Below are 17,095 nucleotides of genomic sequence, written 5' to 3'. Positions count from 1 at the left end.
GGGAAATCCCAAACAATCTCTAGAGTTTAAACTAAACCAACCACCAACCCTTTTATATGATCAGGCTTGCAGACTGGACAAAAGGCTACATGAAGCCATTCCTAGGGCCTTCCCCAAACCCGTGGACTGGAACAAAATTCAGGCACACGCTCAAAAGCCTACCAAATCTGTCCATGACTAATAAAGCAGACTCTACATCATTTTTTAAAATTCTGGACTTTCCATAGATGTTGAATCCACGCTGGTGGCTTTTAATTCCATGTTCATGAATGGCCTAAACAAGGACTTCTTCCTGTTGGTCAAAAGAACCCATATAGAACGGGAGACAGTGTGCATCCCTGACTTTGTCAATCTGGCTAATCAATTACTTGCACCCTAGAGGATGACACCAGAAAAAAAGACAACTAATATTTTGATTCTTTACCTTGGAAAGGTAACTTCCAAGGTTTCCAATATGGAAACTCCAAAGCCATCTTCTAGAACTATGTCATTACTGCAAAAAACCTGGCCATTGGAAAACAGAGTGCTAGAAATGGACTCGGGAGCTACACTATCAGTAGCTACACTGAAAGAGTACACTACAATTAAAGAGTCTTCCTCTAAAATATGTATGCTCACCCAGGGGGCGCCTGGGTGGCTCGGTTAAGCATCTGACTTCAGCGCAGGTCATGATCTCACGGTTCGTGAGTTCAAGCCCTGCATCAGGCTCTGTGCTGACAGCTCGGAGCCTGGAGCCTGCTTCAGATTCAGAGCTAGCCCCTTCCCTAGCTCACGCTTGCTCTCTCTCTGTCAAAAATAAATAAACTTAAGAAAAATCAAAATAAATAAAATATGTATGCTCAGTGAGGGTCTTTTGTTTTTTTAATTTTTTTAACATTCATTTTTTTGAGAGTCAGAGACAGTGCAAGCAGGGGAGGGGCAGAGAGAGAGGGAGACACGGAATCTGAAGCAGGCTCCAGGCTCTGAGCTGTTAGCACACAGCCTGAATCGGGACTCGAACCCATGAACTGTGAAGTCATGACCTGAACTGAAGTCAGACGCTTAACCAACTGAGCCACCCACGTGCCCCAGATAGTGGGGGTCTTAAATAAACCACAACGTGTGCCTATTTCTAAGCCCATATGTTTTTGTCTGGGACTTTGGCAAGTTGAGCTACCCATTTCTCCTCAATGATTTAGTTCCCACACATTAGAAGGAGATTTCCTAGAGAAATCTAATGTTGCCATTTTTTTCTCTCAAAAGGGAAATAACCATTGAGTTTGAATCCCAACACTTAGGAAAATTCAATCCTTTTTGCCCTTCCTTGCACTCTACAAGCCAAGGAAGTCTAAACTTCAAACTCATCCCTGCTGTTAAACCTGGTAACCCCCACTTTTTGGGCAAAATCGTTAACAGATGTAGGCAGAGTTCATATTGCCCCTCCCATTAAGATCCAGATTGACCCCTCAAAAAACTCTCCCAACAAAAAAAACCAATATCCTATAAATAAAGCTTACAGGGCATAAGGCTTATTACAGAGGATAAGTCTCAAGGACTCGTTATCCTTTGCACTAGTCCTCGTAATACCCTATTTTGCCTGCAAAAAATCGAGTGGCTGAGGATGGAGATTTGTCTAAGACCTAGGGCAATAAATAACATTCTAAGTCCCTGCCTCCCCATCATCCTTAATCTCCACATGCTATTGGTATCCATTCCTACTGGAAGCATTTTTTTTTTTTTAACTTTGATTGACTTATGCAATGGATTTTAAAAGATCCTTGTTGGTAGGGATAATTAATATCTTTTTGCCTTTACCTGGGAAGGATAACTGTATTCCTAGACAGTCATGCCTCAGGGCTTCACTGAGAGTCTATCTTCCCACAAGTTTTAGAAGCTGACTTAAATGACAAAATTCTCTGGAGGCTCCATTACTACAATATGTGGACGATTTGCTTTTTTGCTTGCCCTTCCAATGCTCCTCACAAAAAGAGAGTGTTTACATGTTGAAAATCTTAGCCATTGAAGGACATAGGGTCTCAAAGGAAAAATTACAATTTTTCCAAACTGAGGTTTGATATTTAGGACATTTAATCTCATAACAGGGACTGTACCTAGTTTAAAGGTTTCAAGACATTTTCAACTTTCCAAAACCTAAAGGCAAATGTCACTTACAGGTTTTTTTTGGGCTAGCTGGTTATTGTCATAATTGGACCCCAATTTCTCCTTGTTGGTTCATTAAGGAGTATTCCACATATACCCCATTGTTTGGGATGACCAAGATAGTTTGATCTTTAAGACCTTGAAGGAAAGCTTAATAAATCCCCCTGCCCTTGGATACACAAATTATCAGCTACCCTCTTTCCTTTTTGTATATGAGAGAGAAGGGAATGCCCTTAAAGTACTTACCCAAAAACGCAGGGGCTATCATTGACATCTGAGTTACTGCACCCAAAAATTAGATTCATTTCCCTGAAGACACCCACCACACCTTACTTACCTACTACTGCCGCTTTAGTTAAAGCTACCAAAGAGATAGTTATGGGATCCTCTTTGACCATCTTTGTACCCTGGTCTGTCAGGACACTCTCACATTCACACCACACTTAACACGTTTCAGCAAACTATCTCACCTCCTGTGAAATCCTCATATGCACTGTCCCCCATATCACTCTTGTTCAAAAAGCAGAAGTTTTAAATTTCAATTAACAAGTTTTTCTTTTCTAGGACATGCTTTTTGTATTCTAAGAAATCTCCACCGATCCTATGGTCATAGGTTCCCTATTTTTTTCCTTGGAATTCTGTAGTTCTTGCTCTTGTGTTTACATCTATGATCAATTTTGAGTCAATTTCTTATTCTGACTTCTCCTTTGTCTGGTATTAAGAAGCCACTGTAGCTTTCCTTTTATTAATGTTTGCATGGTATATCCTTTTCTATCCATTTACTTTTAATCTGCTTTATATTTAAAATAGTTTTCCTTTGGACAGCATATGGTTGGGTCTTGCCTCTTTCCCCCCTCCACAAACCTGAGAATCTCTGCCTTTCAATTGAGATGTTCAGATCATTTATATTTAATGTAATTGCTGATATGGTTGGATTTAAATCTACCATCTTGCTAGTTGTTTCTAGATTTTTTTATTTTTCTCTTTAGTTCTTTGTTCCTTTCTTCTTCTTTCTTGCTGTCTTTTGGATTAAGTGTTTTTATAATTACATTTATCTCTACTATTAGTTTGCTAATTTTACCTGTTTTTTCCTTTAGTTGTTGCTCTAGGGTTTACAATGCACTCCTTTAACTTATGTAAAGTCTACCTTCAAATAATATATAATATCATATATATAATATGATAGTTATATATATAATATAATATGATGTCGTATGTGTTATATAATATATATAATAATGTACTTCTTTAACTTCTATAAAGTCTGCCTTTAGATAATGTGATAACAAATTGTGGTGTAAGAACATATATTGCAGCATATGTTTCCATTTCTTCCCTCCCGTCCTCTTACTAATGCTGTCACGTATTTGACTTTTAATAACACTCTAATATGTTGTTACTATTTTTTGCTTTAAACAGCCAATTGTTTTTTAAGGAGATTTTTAAAAGAAGAACAGGGTCTTAAATTTACCCTCATATTTACCATTTTCAGTTCTCTTTATTCCTTCATGTCAATCTAGATTTCCAGTACTTGTCTGGCTGAATAACTTTCTTTAACATTTCTTATTTTGCACACTACTGGCAATGATTCCTCTCAGCTTTTTTCTGATTGTTTTTCTTTTAGCCTTTTTTTTTTTTTTTTTGGAAAGGTATTTTTGCTGGGTATAGAGCTTTGTGTTGACAAATTTTCCTTTTCTTTGAATGCTTTAAAAATGTCATTCTTTGTCCACTGACTCCCATAGTTTTTTTATATCTCTTAGCAGTCACTTCAAATTTCCCTCTTCCCCCAGCCCCTGGCAACCGTTAATCTTTTTGATGTACAAGTTTGCCTCTTCTAGACATTTCATATAAATGGAATCATACAATATGTGGTCTTTTGTGTTAAATATATGGTCTTAGCATAATGTTTTCAAGGTTTATCCATGTTGTAACATTTAGCAGGACTTCATTTCTTTTTATGGCAGAATAATGTTCCATTGCATGGGTATGCCATATATTGTTTATTTACTCATCCATCAATAAACACTTGGGTTGTTTTTTGCTATTATGAATAGTGCTACTGTGAACAATCGTATACAAATATTTGCATGAACATATGTTGAACTTTATGAGAAACTACCAAACTTTTTCACAGGCTGCTACATTTCACATTCCCACTGATATTGTATAAGGGTTCCAATTGCTTCACATTCTCACCATCATTTATTGTTTTTTGTTTGTTTTGTTTTTAATAGCCAATTCATGATCATTTTAAAGTCCATTATTTGGGTGATCTCCATGTCTTTTCTAGTCATTGCCTTATTTCTTGACAATTTGTTTTTTTCTTGCTTGTGTGCGTCTCTTTTTTTTACTTTTTTTTTTTTAATTGAATTCTGGGTATTGTATGTAGAAGAATAGTAGATACTGAGGTAAAAAATATTTATTCCTGGAAGTGGACACATCTCTGCTTCTATCAGACTGTTAGTGTTAAGGATTGAATAGTCTAATCAGTAGGTGAGCTGGCTTAGGTTTTGTTGTTGCTATGGTTACCTTTAGTACACTACAGACTTGAAATTCTTCAGCGGTGGGCTGTTAATATCTTGTGCTTAGTATTGCGCCTGGTATGCTGAAGAGTTTTCCTCATTGTTCCTCCTCCACTGTCAACTTTTAGCAGGCCCTGCTTACCTATGCCAAATAAGGGATTTCATGACACTGTCTTCTTCCTCTTTCAGCCACTGATGCTTTTCACTCAAGGTGAGAATCATGGTGGAAGCAGGGGGTCATTCTCCTCCATGATGGTTTGTTTGTTTTTCAAATGCATATATCTGTGCATAATCACCACCCACAAAGTTCTCCTGTTGTCCTTCCCAGTCCGTATCCCCCTCAAAAGATAACCAGTATTGTGATTTCTACCATTTTAGACTTGTTTTGCCTGTTTTTAAATTCTGTGTAAGTGAAATTATAATAGTATCCTTCTGTTTCAGGCTTCTGTCACTAAACAGTTCTGAGATTCTTCCATTATCGTCGCATGTACCAGTAGTATATGGTTTTTTATTGCCATGTAGAATTCCAGTGTATTAATATACCACGGTCGATCAGTAAAGACTATTTAAGCAATTGGATACTTGTCTAATTATCTAATTAACCATCTTGTAATTTTCTTAAAAACTTGTAATTACCCTAAAAGTAACATGCCAACGTTGGCCTTGTTGCTAAGGCCAGAAACCTAGGAATCACCCATCTTTGTCACCTCTCCCCATACCCTACTTGCAGTCTAATCAGGAAATTCTGTTTATTCCTCTTTCATAATTGTGGCCTGTATCCAGACATTTCTCTCTTTTATATCTGCTGCCCAGAATTTTGCACAAACCTTTCACTTACTTCCATTCTTCCCCCAAGGTCTATGCTCTAGGCAGCAGCCAGAGGAATCCCTCCACAAACGTCTCTCACTTGCTCTCACCTGGCTTTCCTTCTCACTTAAGAATAAAATATACGGGCGCCTGGGTGGCTCCTTCAGTTAAGCATCTGATTTCGGCTCGGGTCATGACCTCACAGTTCATGAGGTGAAGCCCTGCGTTGGGCTCTGTGCTGACAGCTCAGAGTCTGGAGCCTGCTTCAGATTCTCCCCAACCCCCCACCCCCACCTCTCTCTCTCTCTCTCAAAATAAATAAACGTTAAAAATAAAAAAATAAAATTGAAATTTCTGACCGTGGCCCTCCAAAGCCCTTATTTGTCTCCAGCTACCTCTTTAACCTTATTTCCTGTACCACTTTCCTTCTCTGACTCATCTTCAGCTGCTGTGGACCACTTGCTGTTTCTCTCTGCCCAGGAGGCTTTTAGCCCACACCCTCATTTCCTTCTGGTCTCAGCTGAAATGTCACCTCATGGGAGAGATTTTCCTTTATTTATTTTTTGAAGTTTATTTATTTATTTTGAGCAGGGGATGAACAGGGGAAGGGCAGAGAGAGAGAGAATCCCAAACAGGCTCTGTGCTGTCAGTGCAGAGCCTGAAGCGCCAGGGCTCAGTCTCACTAAGTGTGAGATCGTGACCTGGGCTGAAACCAAGAGTCAGACCCTTGACTGACTGGGCCACCCAGACACCCCGAGATTTTCCTTTAATGACTGAATCCAAAAGGCTTGTCCTGCCTCATTTTCCTGGCCTTAACCAGTATTATTTTTCATACCACTTTGACTTTTCATTATTATAATTAGTTATTTGTCTAATAGCTGTCTGTCACCCCACTGGCCTCAATGAAAGCTAGGACTTTGCCTGTGTTCTTTGCTGAATCCAGTGTGTTCTAGGCCTGTCATTCCCGTCCTTCAAGATTTGGTTTTGAATTATTGAAAAGGGTCATTCTTTAGGACTTCTGAGTAGATTTAATGTTGATATTGCTTATCAATTTCTAACTATAACATAATATGCAAGTGGCTGGTTCTTAGATGTTAACATCATTCTGTTATGGCCTATAGGCATTGGTTCTTTTTATCCCCCACCTTTTTTTGCAGTTATTAAAGAGAATGCATTTGCTTAATTTTTAAAAACGTCTATTCAGACTTATAAAAAGAAGTAGTAAACATATAGTACCGACTCAAAATTTTGGATTATTCCACACTGCTACTAACTGTTCCAAATTAAGACATCTGGTGACTGGGGAAGTTTGGTTTCTGTCTCTATTTGGTTAACCAGCTGGTTGTTCTGGAAAGGCAAACACAGTTAATTGTTCTTGTTGAAAGAAGCAGGGCGTTCATAGATTTACTTCAAAGCGTGACTTTTCGGTGGAAGATTTACTTGAGAAATTAGCGCAGGATGTTACTGAGAAAAATGGCTTTTGTTTTTAAAAAGATACTTGAATGTTATATCTGGAACTTGATACTTGAATGTTGTATCCCCGACTGCATGAGAAAGTGTGTGTGTCATTCCCTCCTCCCCCTCCCCCTTTTCCTTGGTAACAGATTCCTGCACTTTAAAAACTCTGCTTTCCCTACGAATTTTAGTGTATTTAATGCATGAGATGCCATATGTTGTTGCAGCCAGTATCTTTGAACATTCCTGCGAATAAGAATAGCATATTCAGACTCACTAAGCAGGATTAATTTACAAAGACATTTAGTCTCAGTCATTAATGAATATGATATTTAAAATTACATCGAAGTTGTAGCAGATGTCAGTTTAGCATACCTTCCACTCAATATTCAGCACTTCTTCCCAATTGAAAACAAATGGCTCTTTGGCAAATTGTTTCAAAGCCAGTTCTGTGTTAGTTTAAAATACACGCACAAATTTGTCTAAATTTTTGACATCAACGTTTTCTGAGAGATGTTCTGCTGAAGTTAAACCAATGCATACTTTTTATCCCAAGGTATTGTTTCCTCTAAGACATACTGATACTGAATAGGAGTGACTGTTACTATTTCACTCTTCCTGGTTTTTCTGAAATAAATATTAATAACCAGCTTCCTAAGTTTTACTTGTGCAGTTTTGCTTCAGATAGGCTGACATTAGATATGCTTGATAACTAATAAGCTTCTTTAATATCCAGCATAGAGATTTTTGTGGCTCCCATTAGATTTTTCATGTTTGCCATTAATACATGACAGTAGTAGCTACTCCTTCCAAGTGCTCTATTAATATAGTCTGCCCCCTTTTTAAAAAATAACTATGATATATGCTTACTATGCAGCTAACATCATCTACCCGTATTGTTTTTAAGTTTATTTATTTTGAGAGAGAGAGAGCATGTGTGCACGCACACACTAGTGGGGCAAGAGCAGAGAGAGGGGCAGAGCCAGCACAGAGCCCGACATGTGGCCCAAACCCACGAACCATGAAATCATGATCTAAGCCAAAGTCAGGAGGTAGACACTTAACCAACTGAGTCACCCCGCCGCCTCCACCCTTATTTTTTAAAAATATGATATGTACTTGGGATGCCTGGCTGGCTCAGTTGGTAAAGCATGTGACTCTTGGAGTTGTACGTTCAAGCCCCACACTGGGCATAGAAATTACTAAATAAATAAATAAAATCTGATGTATACTTATTATACATACGTCTATGAAAAATGCACATATATGTATAATGTTACATATCTGTAGTTGTGCCTTATTATAGGGGAAGTATAATATAGGAGTTAATACTGTGGGCTCTGGAACAAGAATGCTTGAGTTCAGAAACCAGCCTTACTGTATATTAGTTGTTCATTATTAAAAATTTTAGCAATATATGGGGTGCCTGGGTTGCTCAGTTGGTTGAGCGACCGACTTTGGCTCAGGTCATGATCTCACAGTTTGTGAGTTTGAGCCCCGTGTCAAGCCCTGTGCTGACAGCTCAGAGTTTGGAGCCTGCTTCGGATTCTGTGTCTCCCTCTGTCTCTGCCCCTCCCCTACTTGCGCTCTGTCTCAGTCTCTCTCTCAAAAATAAATGAACATTAAAAAAAAAAATTTAGCAATATAGAAAAGTACTAGAAAGACAACACGCACCCCCATGTGCGTGCACGTGTACACATATGCACTCCAGATATTTGAAATACATTTTACGAACGTCATTCTGGAGATCTTTCTGCACATATATACAGATAGAGTGAGCAGAAATGTGCATAGGAATGATTTTATTAAAATGGGATGGTATATTATACATTTTCTCTAAGTAGTATTACATTTAATTTGGATTTAATAAAAAATAAATAAAATGTAAGTGCTGAAGGTCTGGTGTTTCTTTAGTATAAGAAATTAATTGCCCTTTTATTTTTAAGTTTATTTATTTTGAGAGAGAGAGAATCCCAAGCAGGCTCTGTGTTGTCAGCATGAGCCCAATGTGGGGCTCAGTCTCATAAACCACGAGATCATGACCTGAGCCGAAATCAGGAGTCGGTTGCTTAACCGACTGAGCCACCCAGGCGCCCTCCCCCCACTTTGGATTTAACCTAAAGAAAATGTGAATAGTATTATGAGGTTGGGGTCATTTTGTTTTTCAGTTTTTTAAACTATATGTTTCAGATATCTACACAACTGATGGATATACTCAGACGTAGGTTTTTCTGGTGAGCAGGTAGCCTTTCATGTGATGACTGGAGGGCTCAGACCCTTTCATTTTATGGCTCAACCAGAGGGCTCTGAAGTCCTCTGCATCCAGCCAGCAGTTAGGTGAAGAGAAGGTGAAGACACACCACTTCCGGATCACCTGGCCCAAACATGACACGATGTATTTCCACTTGCAAAAACTAGTCACTGAGACTGAGGCAAACCTTGGGGGCCCTGGTCTCTGTTTTCTCCTCTGAGATCCGTACCAAGTCCTAGGTATATCCCACTCCTGTGAGCTGCTTCTCATTTCCCACAAGTAGCATAGACTTTAGAAATACAGTAAGCCCTAGCAGCCCTCTTTGCTGAGCTCCTGCGGTTTAGTAAGTAAGGGTATTTACTTCTTAGTTGCCTACCTTCTTCCTCAGTTGACTTCTTTCCAAATCTGGGGGTGTTAGATTTTATTTTTTATATTTTTATAATGAAAAGAGAGACCTGACTGGGGGAGAGGTTGGTGGTGGCCTTCATGACTGGCCTGAGTTATCTCAGGTCTGGAATTGAGATTGACGTAAGAGCTTTTTGGCATAGCAACATTCCTAGCACGTATGTATGCAAAATCCTTTCTTATCCCTCCCAACGTCCATGATGTGTATCAAGAACATTTTAAAAAAGTTTTTTGAATAAGAGTAGGTTTCTAGAAGAGTTGCAAAGATACTACAGTTTCTATATACCCTTCACCCTAATGTTAATGTCTCCAAACCAAATTTGGTAACATTTACCCAAACTAAGAAATTAACACTGGTACAATACTATTGACTAAACTATACAGTTTGTTTGGATTTCACCAGCTTTTCCACTAATATCCTTTTTCTGGTCAGTCCAGTCAAGGATACCACATCCACATTTAGTTGCCAAACCCCCTTAGTCTCCTCCGGCCTGTGACAGTCTCTCAGATCTTGCTTATTTTTCATGACCTTGAAACTTTTGAAGAGTACCAACCAGGTGTTTGTAGGATATCCCTGAATGTAGGTTTGTGTGATGTTTTCTCATGATTACGCCGCCGGGGTGATGGATTTGGGGGAAGAATACCACAGAAGCGAAGGATCTTTCCCATCATGTCACACCAGGGGGCATGTGACATCAACACGATTTAACCTTCATCAGTTGGGTAAGGTGATATCTTCCAGGTTCCTCTACTTAAAGTTACTGTTTTTTACTCTTTTCATACTCTATTCTTTGAAGCAAGTAATTAAGACTAGTCTGTACCGGAGGGGAGGAGAATTAAGCTCCACCTCCTGGAGGAGGTATATCTCCTTAAATTACTTAGAATTCTTCCCTTGTTTTTTAAAGAAATTTTTTTAACGTTTTATTCATTTTTGAGACAGGGAGAGACAGAGCATGAACAGGGGAGGGAGCATGAACAGAGACATGAGAGACAGGGAGAGACAGAGCATGAACAGAGAGAGAGGGAGACACAGAATCTGAAACAGGCTCCAGGCTCTGAGCTGTCAGCACAGAGCCCGATGCGGGGCTCGAACTCAACGGACCGCAAGATCATGACCTGAGCCGAAGTCGGACGCTTAACCGACTGAGCCACCCAGATGCCCCTCTTCCCTTGTTTATTTACTTATATAGGCATTTATTTTTATCTGTATGGATTCATGAGTATTTGATTCTTGAGATTATAATCCAATGTAACTGTTATTTTGCTGTTCAAATTAGTCTAGTGTGACCAGTGGAAGACCTTGGCTCTTAGCCTTATTTATTTATTTATTTATTTACTTACTTATGTATTTAGCACTACTTTACTTTCTGGCATTATTTGATGCTCTCTGCTGATCTTGAATTTCCCCTGCCCCAGACCTAGAATCAGCCATTTGTTCAAGGAGCTCAAAGGGTATTTTTAATAGGTTAGATCTTAAGCTTTTCTGACTAGTACCTAACTAAAAGATAAACTTATAGCAGTGAAACTGTATCGTCTTATAAAACATGTTGAAGTTTATTTGCTCTTTACAAGTGTGTTTTTCATTATAAGATGAAAAATAAAATCTTAAAAAGCACCAGCTCAGTTTGATATGTTAGTAGTTTATTCAGATTTGAGAATTATTTGTTTGATACTAGTGTTCATGAAATTTTGCATATTGATTCATTTTTTTTAAAAAGGTTAATATAAAAGTAACTGAGACTGCTTACCTATTTTAAAAGCTTTAAGAATTATACATTTTTAAAATTTGAATGTAAAATGAAATAAAATGAATGCAAAGCACATGAAAGTTCATTAGAAGAAAGGAAATTAACATTTGTTGCTTATTTTCTTAATGCCAAGAATTGTGCCCCCTAATACTTCTGCGTTCCTGTATTCTGCGATTACCCCTGTTCTTATACTATATTGTAATTGTTTACTGTTCAGTCTCCTAACTTCTTAAAGACAGCAAATATGTTTTTGATCTGAATCTCCAGCATTTAGCATAGTACTTAGCCATAATAGTACTCAATATTGAGAGTGTCCATTTTTATCTCCACTTTATTTTTTTTAATTTATTTAAGTGATCTCTGTATCCAACATTAGGCTTGAACTTACGACCCCAAGATCAAGAGCTGCATGCTCTTCTGACAGCCAGCCAAGCACTGCTTTATCCCTACTTAAGGATGGGGAAGCTGAGGCTTCGAGAGTTCGGGTAATTTGTACTATGATGACTTTGCTAGTTTGTGGCAGAACAAGAGGATGAAATTAGGATGTTTGATTCTTTTTTTATTTTATTTTTTTTAAGTTTGTTTATTTGGAGAGTGAGAGAGACAGGTGGGGACAGAGAGGGAGGGACGGAGGAAGGGAGAGAGAGAGAGAGAGAGACAGAGAGAGAGAGAGAGAAAGAGAATTCCAAGCAGGCTCTGCACTAACAGTGCAGTGATGCAGGGCTCGAACCCATGAACTGTGAGATTATTACCTGAGCTGAAACCAAGAATTGAATGCTTAACCGACTGAGCCACTGGGTGCCCCTGATTCTTTTTTTTTTTTTTTTCCCTTCTAATTTTTTTTTTTTTTTTTTTTTTTTTTTTTTTTTTTTTTTTTTTTTTTTTGAGAGAGAGGGATAGAGAATCTGAAGCAGGCTCTGTGCTCAGCGGGGCTTGGTTTCATGACTGTGAAATCATGACCTGAGCTGAAATCAAAAGTCAGACGCTTAGCTAACTGAGCCACCCAGGCACCCCAAAATGTTTGATTCTTTTTTTTTTAATATTTATTTATTTAAGGGGGGGCGGGGGAGGGGCAGAGAGAGAGAGGTAGACACAGAATCTGAAGCAGGCTCCAGGCTCTGAGCTGTCCGCACAGAGCCTGACGTGGGACTCGAACTCATGAGCTGTGAGATCATGACCTGAGCCGAAGTCAGATGCTTAACTGACTGAGCCCCCCAGGATGTTTAATTCTTAAGCCTATTACTTTTTCTATTGTACCACACTCACAGTTTTTTGATAAGCTGAAAATCACTGCATTATTTTCAAATTGATAATCTCTGAAAGTATTCAGAAGAAACTGGCAATATTTGTTGCCTCCAGGGAGAGGAAAGGGGCTTGAGGACAAGCCAAGACATTAGTTTTGGAACATTTGAATTTTAAACCATATGACTATTTTAGATATTAAAAAATATAAATACATTTAAAAAATATACGGAAACTTACCAGATGGAGTTTTACATTGTTTTTAAACATTGTATCATTTCAATGGTTGTTTTTTTATTTTGTAGAGCAAATATTGATTTGCTTTATATTAATGGTAGGATCCCTGATTCTAAAGATATCTTTTATAGAGTCTTCTGGTAAGTTTTTTGTGTATTTTATTTTTTCCCTTTATTTTTGGACAAGAAATTTGAAAGGTGGGGTGTGGGAGAGGATAGATGTTTTAAAGGGAACAGAAGATCAAAGTCCCTCTGTTCGGTGTGAATGAAATTTGACTTCTTAAAATTTCCTTTATAGGAAATCTTATAAAATCTTCCTTTATAGGAGCCTCTTACGTTAAGTGAGTACTCGGTGATACACCCAAGACTTTATTTGATTATATTTAATTAGTTAGAGTGGTTCCGGCTGCATTAATAAAAACTTTGCTACAAACTGACTTAAATAGAAAATGTAGAATCTCATTAACATGGACTAATAGAAGAAAAGTTCTTCCCATCAGTTGAATTGGGTCCACTTTAGAATTAGTGTTGCACGTCTGAACAAATTATAGTTGGAAGGAGAATACTGAATAGATTGGCAAGAATATAAGTTTCTGAACCAATTACTGGTTTAAAAGGATAGAATTACTGTGATTGGTTTAGGCTAATCAGGATCTGCCCCTGGAGCTAGGGTCAAGTCTTCAAACCATGTTGATGCCACATGGAGGAGGGAGAGAAGGATGAGTTGGAGAGGTTCCATCATACTGTCCACTAGAGCTCCTTAACTGCCTTTCAAACAATATATGATGTATAAGGGACCCTCCAATCCTAATCACAACTTTTGAGGAATGTAATTGTTCGTGCTGGCTGATGGGTGCATATTCTCTACTCCATACAAATTCCATAATAAAAAGTTTAAAAAGAAAGAAAAGGGGGACACACAAAAATAATGAGTAAGTGATGGTTGCTTATTGTATTATTTTTCCAGGCCAGTATGCGTTTTTTTAATCCTCCTGCTCCCTTTCTTTCTCCGCTGCTTATATGTGGGGTTAACATGTAATTCCCCCTCTCAAAGGCTAATAGGCATGTTCCTTAATTATAGTTGACATTAATGCTTCAGTACTTTCATTGAAGAGCAACAGCATAGTATTAGAGTGAGCACAGGTTCTCAGGTTTTTGAAGTTACAACTTGGGTTTCGAACGAAACTCCCCCCACATCCTCACCTTAGTGGCTGTGAGAGCATTGACGAGTACTCAGTCCCTCGGAGCTTCAATTTCCTCTGTAAAATGGGGATAATGAGTTCCTGGGTGGCTCAGCTGCTTAAGCATCCGACTTCGGCTCAGGCCATGATTTTCATGGTTCGTGAGCTGGAGCCTCGCCATCGGGCTCTCTGCTGACAGCACAGAGCCCGCTTCAGGTCCTCTGTCTCCCTCCCTCAAAAATAAGTAAACATTTTTAAAAAATGAGGATAATAATCCCTATCCTGTAAGGTTAAATGATTATGATTAAAAAAAAGCAAAAAACTAGTAAGTCGGTAGCACATAGCCCAGCATTCGTTGAACTCCAGTTATTATTTTCTTCTCTGTGAGGCTCAGTTATCCTTGCCTAATTTGATAAATGCGGTATAGCATTATTGTAGTTAAATTCTAAGTGTAGATTATGAACTTATTAATACCCATTCCTGAATGCCTTTTCCCCATTAAACTTTTCCCTACATTTGGGACATTTGCCGGACCTCTGCATCCGTCATCATAGCTAATTCCTTATAGTAAGTGGTCAATACTAAGTTTCAGCTGTGGGGAATTAAGTTTTTCTGACTCAAGTCTGATAAATTGTCTCAAAAGAAAACTAGTCTTATGTCCAACATATACTTCCCATACAACTGTTACTCTTCAGTAGTAAAAGTATAAAAGTATATATGCTTATGCTGTTACATCTTTCACGTATGGTGAACATTCATACCTGCAAGATAGAAATACATGTATTTTTTTTTTAATGTTTATTTATCTTGAGAGAGAGACAGCACAAGCCAAGCTGGGAGGGCCAGAGAGAGAAAGAGAGAATCCCAAGCAGGCTCTGTGCTGTCAATGCGGAGCCTGATGCTGGGCTCAATCCCACGAACCGCAAGATCATGACCTGAGCCGAAATCAAGAGTTGGACGCTTAAACAACTGAGCCACCCAGGTGCCCCAGAAATATATGTATCTCTAAGGATACCTCCATTTCTTTTCTGATTTCATGCAAAATAATATGCAGAAGACTTTTGGTATAGTGCCTTTCATAGTCAATAGTTTCTTTTCTTTCTTTTTTTTTTGTAGTTTTATGGTTTTATTAACACAAATATGACATGCACATAAGCTGTCTATTCATTTTCTTCGCTGCACAGTCTGGCATTGGGATTCGTGACTCTGATGGCCAGCTGGGCTACTCTTTCCACAATGGCTTTATGGTTCTTGGAGGAGACCTTGTGAGCAGTCTCTGCACAGTAAGATTTATTGCACATCAGCAGCACCTCAAGCTCCTTGACATTGTGGACTAGGAACTTCCGGAAGCCACAGCGCAGCATGTGCTTTGTCTTCTTGTTGCTCCCGTAACCAACGTTGGGCATCAAGATCTGGCCCTTGAGTCTTCTGCGCACTCTATTGTCAATGCCTCTGGGTTTCCGCCGGGTGCGCTTGATTTTGACGTATCGGTCTGACTGGTGCCGGATGAGCTTCTTGGTCCTCTTTTTAACAATCTTGGGCTTCACCAGAGGTTAAGGGCAGCCGTGATGCCAAGTTACAGATGGCTGCCATCCCGTAGTCAATAGTTTAAGAGATGTAAAATATATGTTATTTTCTTTTTTTGCTTTTTATTTAAGTGGAAAAGAAAGCTACTTCCTCTTCCATTATAGAAATATTTAAGCTAGGCTGTCCTTCAGATTTCATACTTAAACTCAGCCAGCTTAGAATAAGAGCAATACCTAGTTGCAGCTAGATATATTCGGGATGCACTTCATATACAGAAAGAACATTTTATTGGGTTTATTTTAATAGGAAATAAAGTGAAATAGTATTTCAATTGATTAAAGAACTTAAATCTTATTAAGACACAAGTGATGAGGAATTCATACTTATGTTTAGGGATTTTGCTATTAAGTAAACAACTGTTAATTATCTCAGGACAATTTTTATTATTTTTTAATTTGAGAGAGAGAATCCCAAGAATCCCACAATCCTGGGATCATGACCTGAGCCGAAATCCAGGGTCGGATGCTCAACCGACTGAGCCACCCCAGTGCCCCTAAGGATAATTGTTGAGATAAGAGATTGGTCAGCACTTCCATCTAATGTGTTCCAAGATGGCAGTTCATCAAGAATTTAATATTCTCACCCCCTTAAAACTCATCCTGAGATGTTTGTTTTGGGTCGTCTTTATAAACATCTTCCACCCTCTGCATCATATTCAGACATGAGAACTCTGTATCCCAGCGAGAACCACAACAGCAGTTTTGAGGTCCTGCCGTTTCCTGATCTGCACTAGGTGGTTCAAGATGACATATTAATAATTGTTCTACCTCCATTCTCAGCATCCTTAGGCCCATATTTAAATTGGCTATGATTGCTAGCTAACTGTAACAGGCAATCTTTGTAAAATGAAGAAAACTTCTTTTTAGCCATGCATAGCTTTAGACTTTACTTTGTATCTGTGAATGAATATAAGCTCTATAGTTTGAGATTGTTGTAAGATATACCTACCTTACCTCTAATATCTTTCTTCTTCCTTCTCCTCCCTCCCTCCCTTTTTCTTCCTTTCTTCCCCTCCCTTCCCTCTTCCTTCCTTCTTTCCTTCCTCCCTCCCTCCCTCCCTTCCTTCTATCCTTATTTGAACAGTGTATCATGTGGACAACCACTGTGATTATTATCATTGCTACAGTCTTAAAGTGTTAAGTTCGCTGTAGTATTTAATCTGGGGCCTGCTCTGCCTGTCCTATCAACCCCCAGAATCCGTTGAATTAAAGCCACACAGGGAAATTTTCCAATGTGAAACAGACTCTCCAGGCAATGTACTGGAGGGAAGGAGTAAAGCACTACTGTTCTGCTTGAGAGCATGGTCATAGTCCTACAAATTACTGTTAGCTAAAAGGCATGATAAACTTGGTTATTTAAGATTCTCATCAACCTAGGACACCTGGGTGGCTCAGTTGGTTGAGCATCTGACTCATGATTTTGGCTTAGATCATGATCCCAGGGTCATGGGATTGAACCCCGTGTTGGGCTCTGTGCTGAGCATGGAGCCTGCTTAAAATTAAAATTCTCTCTCTCTCTCTCC

At 38.8% G+C, this 17,095-nt stretch overlaps 2 protein-coding genes across 8 annotated transcripts in view; one reads left to right on the top strand and one right to left on the bottom strand.

The window, feature by feature from the left end:
• Positions 1-17,095, top strand: part of WDR89 (WD repeat domain 89) — a 35,413-nt gene that overhangs the window by 13,448 nt on the left and 4,870 nt on the right. Inside the window, exon 3 of one of the 7 annotated variants that reach the window (XM_042989861.1) lies at positions 11,704-11,812. The exons of 4 other annotated variants lie outside the window; for them this stretch is intronic. Coding sequence is in view for 2 of the 3 variants with exons in the window: in XM_042989859.1 (XP_042845793.1) it covers positions 10,173-10,302 (130 nt within the window). In the remaining variant the exon portion in view is untranslated. Of the gene's footprint in view, positions 1-4,631; positions 4,873-9,956; positions 10,303-11,703; positions 11,813-17,095 lie in introns of those variants that run through there. 2 more of the 7 variants (XM_042989860.1, XM_042989859.1) reach the window with 2 other exon arrangements.
• On the bottom strand, positions 15,101-15,539 carry LOC102967746 (60S ribosomal protein L32-like; the record flags this gene model as incomplete). The annotated part of the gene is made up of 1 exon (XM_042987746.1): positions 15,101-15,539. A coding segment is annotated over one exon (393 nt), but the record flags the coding sequence as incomplete, so codon positions are not given.

The sequence above is a fragment of the Panthera tigris genome, chromosome B3 (genome assembly GCF_018350195.1).
Source record: "Panthera tigris isolate Pti1 chromosome B3, P.tigris_Pti1_mat1.1, whole genome shotgun sequence".
Classification (NCBI taxonomy): Eukaryota; Metazoa; Chordata; class Mammalia; order Carnivora; family Felidae; genus Panthera; species Panthera tigris.
This window is presented reverse-complemented; position numbering and strand designations above follow the sequence as displayed.